Below are 15,045 nucleotides of genomic sequence, written 5' to 3' on the forward strand. Positions count from 1 at the left end.
GAACCTGCATTTGCAAACCGTGACTAATTAATGCAGCAAAGCAATTTATATATTCAATTAATTGTTCATAAACATTTTTCTTTCTCCTGCAGGTGACCCACTGTGTCCATCAAGCCCAGGTCCGAAGGGTCCGAAAGGAATGCCAGGACCTCCAGGTGTTTAGATTTAAATAAGTTCAGCAGCACTATTGTACTTCAGAACAAGTGGCAATTAAATTCTTGAACTAAATGTGTAAGGGCTAGAAATTCGGTTTTTGGCCATAGCGATATTTTTTCGGCATTTAATCGCCAAAAATGCCGCTAATCACACTGCCATTTTTTAAAGGCCTAAGTTTCGTGAAAAAATGCGCCCAGCGGTTAAAAACCGGCATTGCACGAGGATTCGCGGCGGGAACCGCAGTCCTCGCCAACTTTAGTCTGAGGCCGATTACCGCTAAAAGACAGGCCCTGGGAGGGAGGAAAACACAAGCAAAAATACCAATAAACAAAAAAATAAAAAATCACAAAACATTTACAAGACCCTTAACTAAGTGAGCGTTGCAAAAAAATTTTAAAATAAAAACTTTAACTCACCTTTTTTGCAGGTCCTCATACGTACTGTTGTTTTTGGGGCTGCAACGCAGGTTTTTCTCGGGCAATTTTTTTCACCCAGAATACGGGTGCGGCAAACGTCCTAACTACGGTGATGGCGGTATTTCCAGTCTTGCACGCCAGCAGTCCGCTATCCAGCGGTATTTCAAAACCGCCGGCACAAGACTATCGAAACTATCAGATCACCATTTCTTGCCAAAAACGGTGAAATATCGCCAAAGAAAACGGGCGCAAGGTTGGTGAATTTCCAGCCCTATGAGTTGTTAATTTGAGGGATAGACTGCTCTAGCACAATGAATGGGATTGTGGTTGACATACTCAAAAGCAAGAATATGGACAGCGTACTGGGATAAAGATTTGAGATCCATCTATACTTCTTGTTTAGGTTATTACCTTGTCACCTTGTCCACTATTCTCAACTTATTATACACAAGAAAACAAATCACTAACAGTTACCTATTTACCAGTTCGTAACTTCTGTTATTTCTGCTATTCAGGTTTACACTGTGTGCCTGTCATAATTCACCCATTCTCTTTCCCTTCCTCAGGGCCAATGGGTTCTACGGGGATTCATGGCAGACGAGGTCAAATTGGCTTTGATGGGCTTAAAGGTCTTAAAGGTGAACCAGGCCTGATGGTATATCCTGGACCAGCAGGTGGGAATACAAATGAAATTGTCATATCAAACTAGATCATTATTGTTGTGGATGTTCTAAGAACCCTGATTATTTCTGAATTGCAACTTACCATATGGTTTCTCTGTGTAAATGGGCAATGTTGGCCAGATTTGTTACTGAATTTGTTTTCTTTGGATTCGAGATGCTAAACAGTCTGATGTATATGCAGATAAAGGAAGTAATTTACAACTGCATTATAGATTTCCAGGTTCTAACTGTTTGGACAATAGCTCTCCTCATATCCCAGCTTGTAAACGCACTGTATGATATAGTTCTGAACCATTCAGGCCAAGAATGTCTCGGGTACGACTCATGGCTTACGCTGAATCAGTTAATCTAAAACAGAGCAGGAATGGGAAACTACAATTGGCCCTAATTTTCTCCAGCCTTCTTTCTTACACTCTTTTGCAATCTACTTCACATTCACTATTTGTCTCAATTTTTCTTGTCTCGTCGTTCTTTACCAATACAACTACGGTCAATGTTCATCGTGCTCCAAATATGCTATCTAAATCTCACTGCGCTTTTCCCAAATGCTACTACCCTGCTCCAAATATGCCATCCTACGTGCTCCTCCTTCACTCTCCATCCTTACTTAGTAAATCCAAGACTTGTTACACAGTCTGCTACACTCTCTCCTATTTTTCCAAAAAACTGTGGAATTATTTACTTCCCTCAGTTTTTCTTTCCTCAATAACAGAATCATAGGATCATGCCAGCTCTCAGCTAGTCCCACTCCCCCGCCCTTTCCCCGTAGCCCTGAAAATTTTCTGAAGTTTCCTTCAGAAACTTATCCAATTCCCTTTTGAAAGGTAAGATTGAGTCTGCCTCCAGCACCCTTTCAGGCCGTGCATTCCAGATCCTAACCACTCGCTGCGTAAAAACGTTTTTTCTTAGATCGCCTTTGGTTCTTTAGCAAATCTTGAAATCTGTGTCCTCTGGTTCTCGACCCTTCTGTCAATGGGAGCACTTTCTCTCTATCTACTCTGTCCAGATACCCTTCATGAGTTTGAACACCTCGACCAAATCTCCACTCAGTCTTCTCTGCTCCAAGGAGAACAACCCCAGCTTCTGCCCTCTGTCAACGTAACCGAAGTCCCTCATTCCTGGAATCATTCTCGTCAATCTTTTCTGCAGCCTCTCTAAGGCCTTCACATCCTTCCTAAAGTGTGGTGCCCAGAATTGGACACAGTACTCCAGTTGGGACCGAACCAGGTTCATCATCATTGCCACATTTTTGTACTTTATACCTCTGTTTATGAAGCCCAGGATGCCGTAAGCCTTTTCAACCTGCCCTGCCACCTTCAACGATTTGTGCACACGTACCCTCAGGTCTCTCTGTTCGTGCACCCACTTCAGGATTGTACCATTTAGTGTATATGTCCTCTCCTCATTCTACCAAAATGTATCACTTCACACTTTTCTGCATTAAATTTCATCTGCCACATGTCTGCCCATTTCACCAGCCTGTCTATGTCTTCCTGACGTCGATCCCTCTCCTCCTCACTGTTCACTATACTTCTGAGTTTTGTTTCATCTGCAAATTTTGAAATTGTGCCCTGTACACCCACCTCCAGGTCATTAATATATATCAAGAAAAACAGTGGTCCTAGAACCGACCCTTGGGGAACATCACTGTATACCTTCCAGTCCGAAAAACAACTGTTCACCACGACTCTCTGTTTCCTGTTCTTGCTGCCATTGTCCCTTTTATTCCATGGGCTTCAACTTTGCTGGCAAGTCTATTAGATTGTAGGTTTGTAAGATATCAGCTTTTCAAACCCAAGTTCAGCACCATTGCTTCTTGATGTACCTTATCTGCCCTCCTACTCTCTTCAAAGTTAAAGATGGTCTGTCCTAAGTGTTGTGTATCTGTAAAGCATGCAGTCCCATGTTTCACCACCAGGGAGCTCATCCCCTGGAGTCCCAAGGGATCCCAGCATCCCTTGGGAGCACTATATATAAGCCGGCCCCTAAGGCCTGTTCCTCACTCTGGAGTGTCTTATTAAAGACTGAGATCACTGTTACTTTAACCTTCCTGTGTGCAGCCTCATCTGTGTGAGGAACACAATAACTGGCAACGAGTACATGAATCCAACGCAAAGATGCAGCAAACTGTGGGCATCCTGGAAAAGTTCTCGGAGGGTGAGGACTGGGAAGCCTATGTCGAACGGCTAGACCAGTAGTTTGTAGCCAACGAGCTGGACGGAGAAGGAAGCGCTGCAAAAAGGAGAGCGGTCCTCCTCACAGTCTGCGGGGCACCGACCTACAGCCTCATGAAGAATCTTCTGGCTCCAGTGAAACCCACAGATAAGTCGTATGAGGAGCTGTGTACACTGGTTCGGAAGCATCTTAACCCGAGGGAGAGCGTGCTGATGGCGAGGTATCGGTTCTACACGTGCCAGCGATCTGAAGGTCAGGAAATGGCGAGCTACGTCGCCGAGCTAAGGCGACTTGCAGGACAATGTGAGTTTGATGGTTACCTGGAGCAAATGCTCAGACTTTTTTGTACTGGGCATTGGCCACGAGACCATCCTACGAAAACTTTTGACTGTAGAGACACCGACCCTCAGTAAGGCCATTGCGATAGCACAGGCGTTGATGTCCACCAGTGATAACACCAAACAAATCTCTGCTAGCACTTGTGTGCTGAATGTTCATACATTAACTGGAACTGTGTTTGCGAGCAGAAATGTACAGGGCAGAATCCACGAGTCTGCAACTGCCAGCAGGCCTCAGGTGACCCAGATGACTCAGAGTCCGCAACAAAGGATGAATGTAAGGCAATTCACACCATGTTGGCGTTGTGGAGGCTTCCATTCAGCCTATTCATGCCGCTTCAAAGGGTATGTTTGCAAGAGCTGTGGAACAATGGGGCACCTCCAACGAGCTTGCAGACTAGTTGCAAGCTCTGCAAAACCTGCAAACCACCATGTGGCAGAGGAAGATTGGTCCATGGTGGATCAAAGCAATTTCGAGCCTCAGAGAGGAGGCAGATGCTGAAGTACACGGGGTGCACACATTTTCGACGAAATGTCCACCTATAATGCTAAATGTAAAATTGAATGGCTTACTCGTAGCCATGGAACTGGACACTGGCGCTAGCCAATCCATCATGAGTAAAAAAATGTTTGAGAGACTGTGGTGCAACAAGGTACTCAGACCAGCCCTGAGCCCCATCCACACGAAACTGAGAACGTACACCAAAGAGCTTATCACTGTCCTGGGCAGCGCTATGGTCAAGGTCACCTATGAGGGCACGGTGCACGAACTGCCACTCTGGATTGTCCTGGGCAATGGCCCCACATTGCTTGGAAGCAGCTGGCTGGGCAAAATCCGCTAGAACTGGAATGACATCCGAGCGCTATCACATGTCGATGAGGCCTCATGTACCCGGGTTCTTAACAAATTTCCTTCCCTTTTTGAGCCAGGCATTGGAAAATTTTCCGGGGCGAAGGTGCAGATCCACTTGGTCCCAGAGGCACGATCCATTCACCACAAGGCGAGACCGTTACCTCACATGATGAGGGAACGAGTGGAAATTGAACTGGACAGGCTGCAACGCGAGGGCATTATCTCCCCAGTGGAATTCAGCAAGTGGGCCAGCCCGATTGTTCCAGTACTCAAAAGTGACGGCAGGATCAGGATTTGTGGCGATTATAAAGTAACTATTAATCAATTCTCACTACAGGACCAATACCCGCTACCTAAGGCAGACGACCTTGCGACGCTGGCAGGAGGCAAGACATTCACCAAGCTTGACCTGACTTCGGCCTACATTACGCAGGAGCTGGAGGAGTCTTTGAAGGGCCTCACCTGCATCAAGACGCTCAAGGGACTGTTCATCTACAACAGATGCCCATTTGGAATTCGGTTGGCTGCAGCGATCTTCCAGAGAAACCTGGAGAGCCTTCTCAAGTCGATACCACACACGGTGGTTTTTCAGGACGACATATTGGTCATGGGTCGGGACACCGCCGAGCACCTACAAAACCTGGAGGAGGTCTGTGGCTGAAGAGGTCGAAATGCGTCTTCATGGCAACAGAAGTGGAGTTTTTGGGGAGAAAGATCGCTGCGGACGGCATTCGGCCCACAGACGCCAAGACACAGGCTATCAGGAATGCGCCCAGGCCACAGGACGTCATGGAGCTGCGGTCGTTCCTGGGACTCCTCCACTCTTTTGGTAACTTTCTACCGGGGTTAAGCACCCTCTTAGAGCCCCTACATGTGTTATTGCGTAAAGGTGAGAACTGGGTATGGGGAAAAAACCAAGTAATTGCTTTTGAGAAAGCCAGAAACATTTTATGCTCCAAGAAGCTGCTTGTATTGTATAACCCGTGTAAAAGACTTGTGCTAGCATGTGATGCATCGTCGTATGGAGTTGGGTGTATATTACAACAAGCTAACGTTGCAGGGAAGTTGCAACCTGTCGCCTATGCCTCCAGGAGCTTGTCTAAGGCCGAGAGGGCCTACAGCATGATTGAGAAAGAAGCATTAGCGTGTGTGTTCGGGGTAAAGAAAATGCATCAGTACCTGTTTGGCCTCAAATTTGAGCTGGAAACTGATCACAAGCCCCTCATATCCCTGTTCGCTGAAAACAAGGGGATAAATACTAATGCCTCAGCCCGCATACAAAGGTGGGCACTCGCGCTATCAGCGTATAACTATACTATCCGCCACAGGCCAGGCACTGAGAACTGTGCGGATGCTGTCAGTCGGCTACCATTGCCCACCACGGGGGTGGAAATGGCGCAGCCTGCAAACTTGTTGATGGTGGCACAGCCCGCAGACTTGTTGTTGGTCATGGAAGTGTTTGAAAATGATAAATCACCCACCAGATTAGGACTTGGACCAGCCAAGATCCTCTGCTGTCCCTAGTAAAAAAAAACTGTGTACTGCATGGGAGCTGGGCCAGCATCCCCGTTGAAATGCAAGAGCTAATCAAGCCGTTCCAGCGGTGGAAGGACGAGCTGTCCATTCAGGCAGACTGCCTGTTGTGGGGTAACCGTGTAGTGCTACCAAAAAAGGGCAGGGAGACGTTCATCTCCGATCTCCACAGCACACACCCGGGTATAGTAATGATGAAAGTGATAGCCAGATCCCACGTGTGGTGGCCCGGTATCGACTCTGACTTAGAGTCCTGTGTACGGCAATGCAGCGTGTGTGCTCAGTTGAGCAACGCACCCAGAGAGGCACCACTAAGTTGGTGGTCCTGGCCCTCCAAACCATGGTCGAGGATCCATGTCGACTATGCGGGCCCGTTTCTCGATAAAATGTTCCTGGTGGTGGTGGATGCTTTTTCAAAATGGATTGAATGTGAAATAATGTCGGGAAGCACCGCCACCGCCACCATTGAAAGTCTGAGGGCCATGTTTGCCACCCACGGCCTGCCTGACATACTGGTCAGTGACAACTGGCCATGTTTCACCAGTGCCGAATTTAAAGAATTCATGACCCGCAATGGGATCAAACATGTCACCTCGGCCCCGTTTAAACCAGCCTCCAATGGGCAGGCAGAGCGGGCAGTACAAACAATCAAACAGAGCCTTAAACGAGTCACAGAAGGCTCACTCCAAACCCGCCTGTCCCGAGTACTGCTCAGCTACCGCACGAGACCCCACTCGCTCACAGGGGTGCCCCTGGCTGAGCTACTCATGAAAAGGACACTTATAACCAGACTCGCGCTGGTTCACCCCAATCTGCATGATCAGGTAGAGAGCAGGCGGCAGCAACAAAATGTAAACGATGGTCGCGCCACTGTGTCACAGGAAATTGATCTATAAGACCCTGTGTATGTGTTAAACGATGGACGTGGTCCCAAGTGGATCGCGGGCAGGTGATAGCTAAAGAAGGGAATAGGGTATTTGTAGTCAAACTAGACAATGGACAAATTTGCAGAAAGTATCTGGACCAAACGAGGCTGCGGTTCACAGACTGCCCTGAACAACCCACAGCAGACACCACCTTTTTCGAGCCCACAACACACACCCAAAGGATCAACAACACCACCCCAGACCAGGAAATCGAATCCATCGTGCCCAACAGCCCAGCAAGGCCAGGCTCACCCAGCAGCCCTGCAGGGCCAACAACACGCCAGCCCAGCAAGGGCACAGCCAACACACCAGAACAGACATTTGTACCGAGGCGGTCCACCAGGGAAAGAAAGGCTCCCGACCGCCTCACCTTGTAAATAGTTTTCACTTTGACTTTGTGGGGGGAGTGATGTGGTATATCTGTAAAGCATGCACTCCCATGTTCCGCCACCAGGGAGCGCATCCCCTGAAGTCCCAAGGGATCCCAGCAGCCCTTGGGAGCACTGTATATAAGCCGGCCCCTAAGGCCTGTTCCTCACTCTGGAGTGTCTTAATAAAGACTGAGGTCACTGTTACTTTAACCTCACTGTGTGCCGTCTCATCTGTGTTAGGAACACAATACTAAGGACATTGATTTCCCTATTAAAAAATATAAATAAATGGCTAGAAAGAGGAAAAATCAGCCACTGATTTATTATTTATTGACCCTTGCATTCACACATACGGACACTGGATGAGGATAGGCTTGGGTTGGTCATATTAGCTTGATAAGAACATAAGAACATAAGAAATAGGAGCAGGAGTCGGCCATTTGGACCCTCGACCCTGCTCCGCCATTCAATAAGATCATGGATGATCTGATCATGAATTCAGTCCACTTCCCTGTCCGCTTCCTATAACCCTTCACTCCCTTATCGCTCAAAAACCTGTCTATCTCCACCTTAAATATATTCAATGACCCAGCCTCCACAGCTCTCTGGGGCAGAGAATTCCATAGATTTACAACTCTCTGAGAGAAGAAACTCCTCCTCATCTCAGATGTCAATGGGCAACTCCTTATTCTGAAACTATGCCCCATAGTTCTATATTTCCCCACGAGGGGAAACCTCCTCTCTGCATCTACCTTGTCGAGCCCTCTCAGTATCTTATGTTTCAATAGGATCATCTCTCATTCTTCTAAACTCCAATGATTATAGGCTCAACCTGCTCAACCTTTCTTCATAAGTCAACCCCTTCATCTCAGGATTCAACCTAGTGAACCTTCTCTGAACTGCCTCCAATGCAAGTTTATTCCTCCTTAAATAAGGAGACTGAAACTGTACACAGTACTCCAGGTGTGGCCTCACCAATACCCTGTACAGTCGTAGCAGGCCTTCCCTGCTTTTATACTCCACTTGCTTTGCAATCAAGGCCAATATTCCATTTGACTTCCTGATTACTTGCTTTACCTGCATACTAACTTTTTATGTTTCATGCACAAGTACCCCCAGGTCCCTCTGTACTGCAGCACTTTGCAATCTTTCTCCATTTAAATAATAATGTTCTTTTTTATTTTTTCTGCCAAAATGGTTAACCTCACATTTTTCCACTTTATACTCCATCTGCCAAATGTTTGCCCACTCACATAGCCTGTCTATATCCCTCTGCAGATTTTTTGTGTCCTCCTCACAACTTACCTTCCCACCCATCTTTGTATCATCAGCAAACTTGGCTACTTTACACTCGGTCCCTTCATCCAAGTCATTAATATAGATTGTAAATAGTTGAGGCCCCAGCACTGATCCCTGCGGCACCCCACTAGTTACCGTTTGCCAACCGGCAAATTACCCATTTATCCCGACTCTCTGTTTTCTGTTAGTTGTCCATGCTAATATATTACCCCCAACCCTGTGAGCTTTAATCTTGTGCAGTGACCTTTTATGTGGCACCTTATCGAATGACTTCTGGAAATCCAAATACACCACATCCACTGGTTCCCCCTTATCCACCCTGCTCATTACATCCTCAAAGAACTCCAGCAAATTTGTCAAGCATGACTTCCCCTTCATAAATCCATGCTGACACTGCCTGACCGAATTTTCTTTTCCAAATATCCTGCTACTGCTTCTTTAACAATGGACTCCAATATTTTCCCAACCACATATGTTAGGTCTATAGTTTCCTGCTTTTTGTCTGCCTCCTTTTTTAAATACATTTGCAGTAGAGAGGGGAGTAGTAAAGAGCTAAGGTAGACTAGTAACATCCTGGATGGTGTAAGTGGATACTTTGGAGGAGGTAATGGCAGTCCAGAGGTAAACAGTGGTAATCTTAGCCAAAGCAGTGCTACCGGGGATGCTTGTGACAATGATATCTGAGAGGGTAGCAGGACTATTCAGGAAAGGCAGTGACAGGTGTGAGGGAAGCGACTGACAATAATACAATATGGTCTAGTAGATCTGTTTTTTTTTAGCTTTAGTTCTCAACTTGTCAACAGTTCCTAGGATCAATACAACTAACTTGTAACTCCATTCCTTTGCTCAGGTTTTCAAGGATCAATTGGTGAACCAGGTTATTGGGGACCTCCTGGATCTTCTGTAGATGGAGTGCAAGGCTTACCAGGGCTTCCAGGTACTCCAGGAGAGAAAGGTCCACCTGGTGATTCATCTCATGGTCCTCCAGGGGCCTCGGGGCCAATTGGAAGAAGAGGCTTAACAGGCGCAAGAGGAGATTCCGGAGAACCAGGCTCTCGAGGAAGCCCAGGTATTTTTTAAAAGCCATTTCTTTCCTTTTTTATTTTCTACGAATCACTTTGCTTATAATGAAGCTTGATGTCTTGAACTTATTTTCACTGTATCCCTGTTTGGAAACTGACTTTGATCGCACTTTGCGGGGCCAAAATTTAGGGTCCTGCTAAGGCCCGTTAACGCCAGTTTGTGGCGGCCATGTGGCGGAATCCAACGGCAGTCCAGCGGCACTTTGCCGTCAACTGGCCGCCGCGACTGAAATTTACCTCGGGAGTTTTTGTGGCGTTGCGAACTTCCGGCCCGATCGGCCGATTTCTGTGGCAGTGTGGAGCTTGCAGCAGTGATGACACAATCTTAAAGTGCGCACCGCTGCTGTGCTGACCCCGCAACCTACTTTCAGGTATAAAAATTCTGTCTGGTTAGTGACAGACCCCCCGCCCCCTCACTCCCTCCCACCCACCAGCTTTTTGGGTCGCTGCATTGCTGGAGACCGCCAGATTGCAATCGGGTTTTTGTTGAGCAAAGTGTTGGTGTATATTTTTGTGCAACAGTGAAAAAAAACGGCAGCAGCCTTGAGAGGATGTTTGCTGAGTGAGCAGACCTTTTTCCCTCCTCTCTCATTAGTCCTCACCGGTGGGTGTAATTCTCAGCTCCACAGAGGCCACCAAGTGAGGGTGGAGCCGACAGCCATAATGGGATCGGTGTTGGCAGGGGAACGGCCATTGCACATTGTCGGAGGCAGGGAGGCATGCAGGAGGAGGTGTCACCGTCACCAACGGGCCCTGAGGCAGCGGGCAAGGGAGGCAGCAGCCATGGCTGCCCAATAAGTAGAAGGGCGTGCAGAAGGCCGCAGATGTCAACGTGCAGAGGCTGGCCAGGAGGGAAATGGCTTGAGGAGGAGGGTCATGTACACTGCACACCCACCCCCCCCCCCCCCCCATGCCCGTTTTCCTCCCCACCACCAGATAATGGGCGAGGAGCCTTGCCACCTGCAGAGGCTCCAGACCATCAGCAGCAAGAGGGGGAAGGCGCATGGGAGGGGCCCAGCACGTACCTCGAGCAAGGAGACCATACCGCCCAAGGGTCTAACGGCGTCAGTTCTTCTTCCTACAGCTAAGCAACGAACAGTGTGTGAGAAGGCTCGAAGGATATTGTGACCGAGCTGTGCAATGTACTGCTGCCAGATCTGGAGCCTCACACACAAGGCTGAGGAAAGCTCCCAGCGTAGAGACAGAAATCACAATTGCTCTGAACTTTTACACTACAGGCCCGTTCCAGTCTGCAAGTGCAGACATCGTCAATATCTTCCAATTCTCCACCCATGGCTCCTTCCGACAGGCCACCAATGCGCCATGCAAACGAAGAGTCCAATATATCTCCTTTCCTATGATCAGGGAGAAACAGTTGGAGCGCCAGACCCGATTTTGTCTGGATTGCAGGGTTCCCCAGGATGCAGGGGGCCATCAACGGCACACATGTCGGACTGAGGGCACCACAGCACCATCCGGAACTGTTTATCAACAGAAAGGGATACCACTCCCTCAATGTGCAGCTGGTGGGCGGTCACAGCAAATCATCCAGGCAGTTGATGCCAGGTACCTAGGCAGCAGCCATGATGCCTTCGTCCTGTGCCAGAGCTGTGTGCCCGCCCTCTTCGCCGGGCCAAACCACGATTGTGGGTGGCTGCTGGGGGATAAGGGATATCCCCTGTCCACTTGGCTGCTCACTCCACTTCGCAACCCCAGGACTGCGGCCGAGCATGCCAACAACGACGCTCATGCTGGGACCAGGCACACCATTGAGCACTGCATTGGCGTACTGGATCCAAGGTTCCGTTGCCTGGACCGCTCTGGCGGCACATTGCAGTACTCGCCTGAACGGGTCTCCATCTTTGTAGTCGTCTACTGCATGCTGCATAACCTGGCTGTCATGAGGGGACAGCAGCTGGAGGTCAAGCCAGCAGTACCACTGCAGGAGGAGGCACAGCTGCAGGAGGAGGTGCTGAAAGAGGACCAGGATGCGCTTGGCGAAGCACACAGGAGGCCATCCCAACCCTGCAAGAGAAGTGCAGACATGTCTGATTGCTGCTAGATTCAGATAACTTCATCCCCTCATGACTCTTCAGCTACTACTTTCCATGGCCATCCCAATGAGTGCCTTCATACATAATTGCCCACCATCATATTATACACCTGCCCAGTTATAGGTGCCAAAAATAAAGATTTAATACATTATCAAAATCAGTCCAAACATCTCAGACAACAAAAAACAGTGCACAAAAGTAACATCTATACATCATTTCTCACCCTTATGCATATCCCTATAACCCCTCTTATGCCCGCCAAACCTGCTACTCCATCTCAGTGTCTCCCCTGTGGCTGCCTCATGGCTCTGGGAAGGCTGCTGTCTTCCCTGTGTGGAAACCGCAGATGTCCTTCTGGGACGCCCTCGACCAGCTTTGGGCCTGGAAGGCCCGGCTGGAGATTGGTCCACACGCTCCTGGGAGGGTTCAGTCTGGCTTAGCTCTGGCGAGGCCATGAGTGGAGGCATTGGAAGAGTGACAGGTCTGAGGCCAGGAATTCTGCGATCTCGAGGGAGCATCATCCGTATCCTGGCCCGAGCAGCCTCCGTGAGCGGCACATTTCCACCACCACCAACCGGAGGGAGCTCAGGTCGGTGCTGTGATGCCACACCAGAAGTTCCCCCATGGCCCGTGGTGGACCCAGCCACGAAGGCAACACTGAGGTGCAGGGTGGCATTGACCTGAGTCTGCACGAGAGCAGCCAGAGTGTCAACCTGATATGACAGCACTTAGACGCTCCATCAACTCTTCCAGGACCACGGCCATCCTCTCTGTTACGTATGTTAACTGGGTTTTACCTGCCACCAGAGGGCGCGACTGTCGGAGTCCGAATGGTCACTGGCAGACACGTGCAAGCCATGTATATAATGTTGGCAGCTATGTTGAATCCTCACTTTGAGAATAAATAAACTGGAATAAGGTCATGCCTGAACTAGCTCACCGTACTTAGCCTCGTGGAGTTATTCAATACTTAACAATTGGCGACGAGTTAAAAATACGAACTTTCACGCAACCATGTCTGTTGAAATTTTGGAGAGATTTGTGGAAGGGGAAGACTGGGAGGATTTCACTGATCACCTCGACCAGTACTTTGTAGCCAACGGGTTGGAAGGAACCGATAATGCAATTAAGCGCAGGACGGTTCTCCTCACCGTTTGTGGGTCAAAAATTTATGGCCTTCTCAAGAATCTACTCTCACCAACTCGACCAATGGATAAGACTTACGGTGAATTGTGTACGCTGGTTCGGAACCATTTTAATCCGAAAGAAAGCATCATCATGGTGAGGTATTGTTTCTATACGCTCCGAGGGCCAGGGCGTGGCGGAATTTGTAGCCGACCTGAGACGTCTCGCTGGGCCGTGCAACTTCAGAGCTGCGTTGGAGGAAATGCTGTGGGACTTTTTTGTGCTTGGCATTCGCCATGAGGTCATCCTTCGAAAGCTGCTGGCTGCTGAATCTCTAGACCTGAGCAGGGCCATCACGATCGCCCAGGCTTGCATGTCCACGGACGAAAACTCGAAACAGATATCTTCCCAGTATCGAAACTCACCGGCAAGTACTGTGCATAAAATAATATCGGCAGCAGGCAGAGCTGCACATGGCAGGGCCTACTCGTCCACCTTCGTACGACCTGCAACTGCTCAAAGACTGCCATCGGGTGTGAATCAAATCTCGCCTTGTTGGCGTTGTGGGGTCTATCATCGGCCCCATCAATGCCAATTCAAGCAATACGTGTGCAAAGGCTGTGCAACAAAGGGGCACCTTCAGCAAACGAGCAAGCGTGCTGCGACACACCACGGGGCTGAGGATGATCGATCCAGCGTGGATCAAGCGACACAGGCAACCCAACCCGAGGTACAGGACGAAGAAGTATATTGGGTACATTCTTTTACCAAACGTCCTCCGATAATGCTGGAAGTTAAATTAAATGGGGTTCCAGTATTCATGGAATTGGACACAGGTGCAAGTCAGTCAATAATGAGCCAGTGGGCTTTTGAAAAGCTGTGAGTCACTAAGGCAAAAAGATCCACACTGAGCCCAATCAATGCGAAGCTGCATACCAACACCAAAGAGCTCATACCAGTCATTGGCAGCGCGGCAGTAAAGATATCATACGATGGAGCTGTGCACGATTTATCATTGTGGATCGTTCCAGGCAATGGCCTAATGTTGTTCATCAGGAGTTGGCTTGAGAAAATGAAATGGAACTGGAACGATATTGAAGCCTTATCATCAGTGGATGACGCTTCGTGTGCTCAAATGCTGAGCAAGTTTCCCTCATTGTTCGAAATAGGCATCGGCAACTTCATGGGAGCCAAGGTGCAGATCCACCTAGACCCGGATGCAAGATCCATCCATCATAAGGCTCGGGTGGTTCCGTACATGATGATGGAGAAAGTCGAGATCAAACTGGACAGATTTCAACGGCAAGGAATCATATCACCAGTCGAGTTCAGCGAATGGGCCGGTCCAATTTTCCCTGTGTTGAAAAGTGATGGCAAGGTCAGGATCTGCAGCAACTACAAAGTAACGATCAACTGAGTCTCGATACAGGATCAGTACCCGTTACCCAAGGCTGACGACCTGGTTGCAACATTAGTTGGGGGGGGGGGGAGGGGGGTAAGTCGTTGGGATTCTATTGTAAAGGGAACAGATAGGCAATTCTGTGGCTGCAAACGAGACTCCAGGATGGTGTGTTGCCTCCCTGGTGCAAGGGTCAAGGATGTCTCGGAGTGGCTGCAGTGCATTCTGGAGGGGGAGGGGGAACAGCCAGCTGTTGTGGTGCATATAGGTACCAACGATATAGGTAAAACATGGGATGAGGTCCTACAAGCTGAATTTAGGGAGCTAGGAGTTAAATTTAAAAAGTAGGACCTCAAAGGTAGTAATCTCAGGATTGCTACCAGTGCCACATGCTAGTCAGAGTAGGAACTGCAGGATAGTTCAGATAAATGCGTGGCTTAAGGAATGGTGCAAGGAGGAGAGAATCAAATTCCTGGGGCATTCCTGGGTTCTGGGGGAGATGGGACCAGTACAAATTGGACGGTCTGCACCTGTGCAAGACCGGAACTTATGTCCTAGGGTGAGTGTTTGCTACTGCTGTTGGGGAGGTGTTAAACTAATATGGCAGGGGGATGGGAACCTAAGCAGGGAGGAAG

General features: G+C 48.7%; 1 protein-coding gene across 1 annotated transcript in view; it reads left to right on the forward strand.

Moving 5' to 3' along the window:
* The window catches only part of LOC139266304 (collagen alpha-4(IV) chain-like), a 367,140-nt gene that overhangs the window by 298,839 nt on the left and 53,256 nt on the right, over nt 1-15,045 (forward strand). The window contains exons 27-29 of the mRNA XM_070884125.1: nt 93-155; nt 1,139-1,246; nt 9,601-9,819. Of these exons, the coding sequence (XP_070740226.1) occupies nt 93-155; nt 1,139-1,246; nt 9,601-9,819 (390 nt within the window). The remainder of the gene's footprint in view (nt 1-92; nt 156-1,138; nt 1,247-9,600; nt 9,820-15,045) is intronic.

This window comes from Pristiophorus japonicus, chromosome 6 (assembly GCF_044704955.1).
Source record: "Pristiophorus japonicus isolate sPriJap1 chromosome 6, sPriJap1.hap1, whole genome shotgun sequence".
Taxonomy (NCBI): Eukaryota; Metazoa; Chordata; class Chondrichthyes; family Pristiophoridae; genus Pristiophorus; species Pristiophorus japonicus.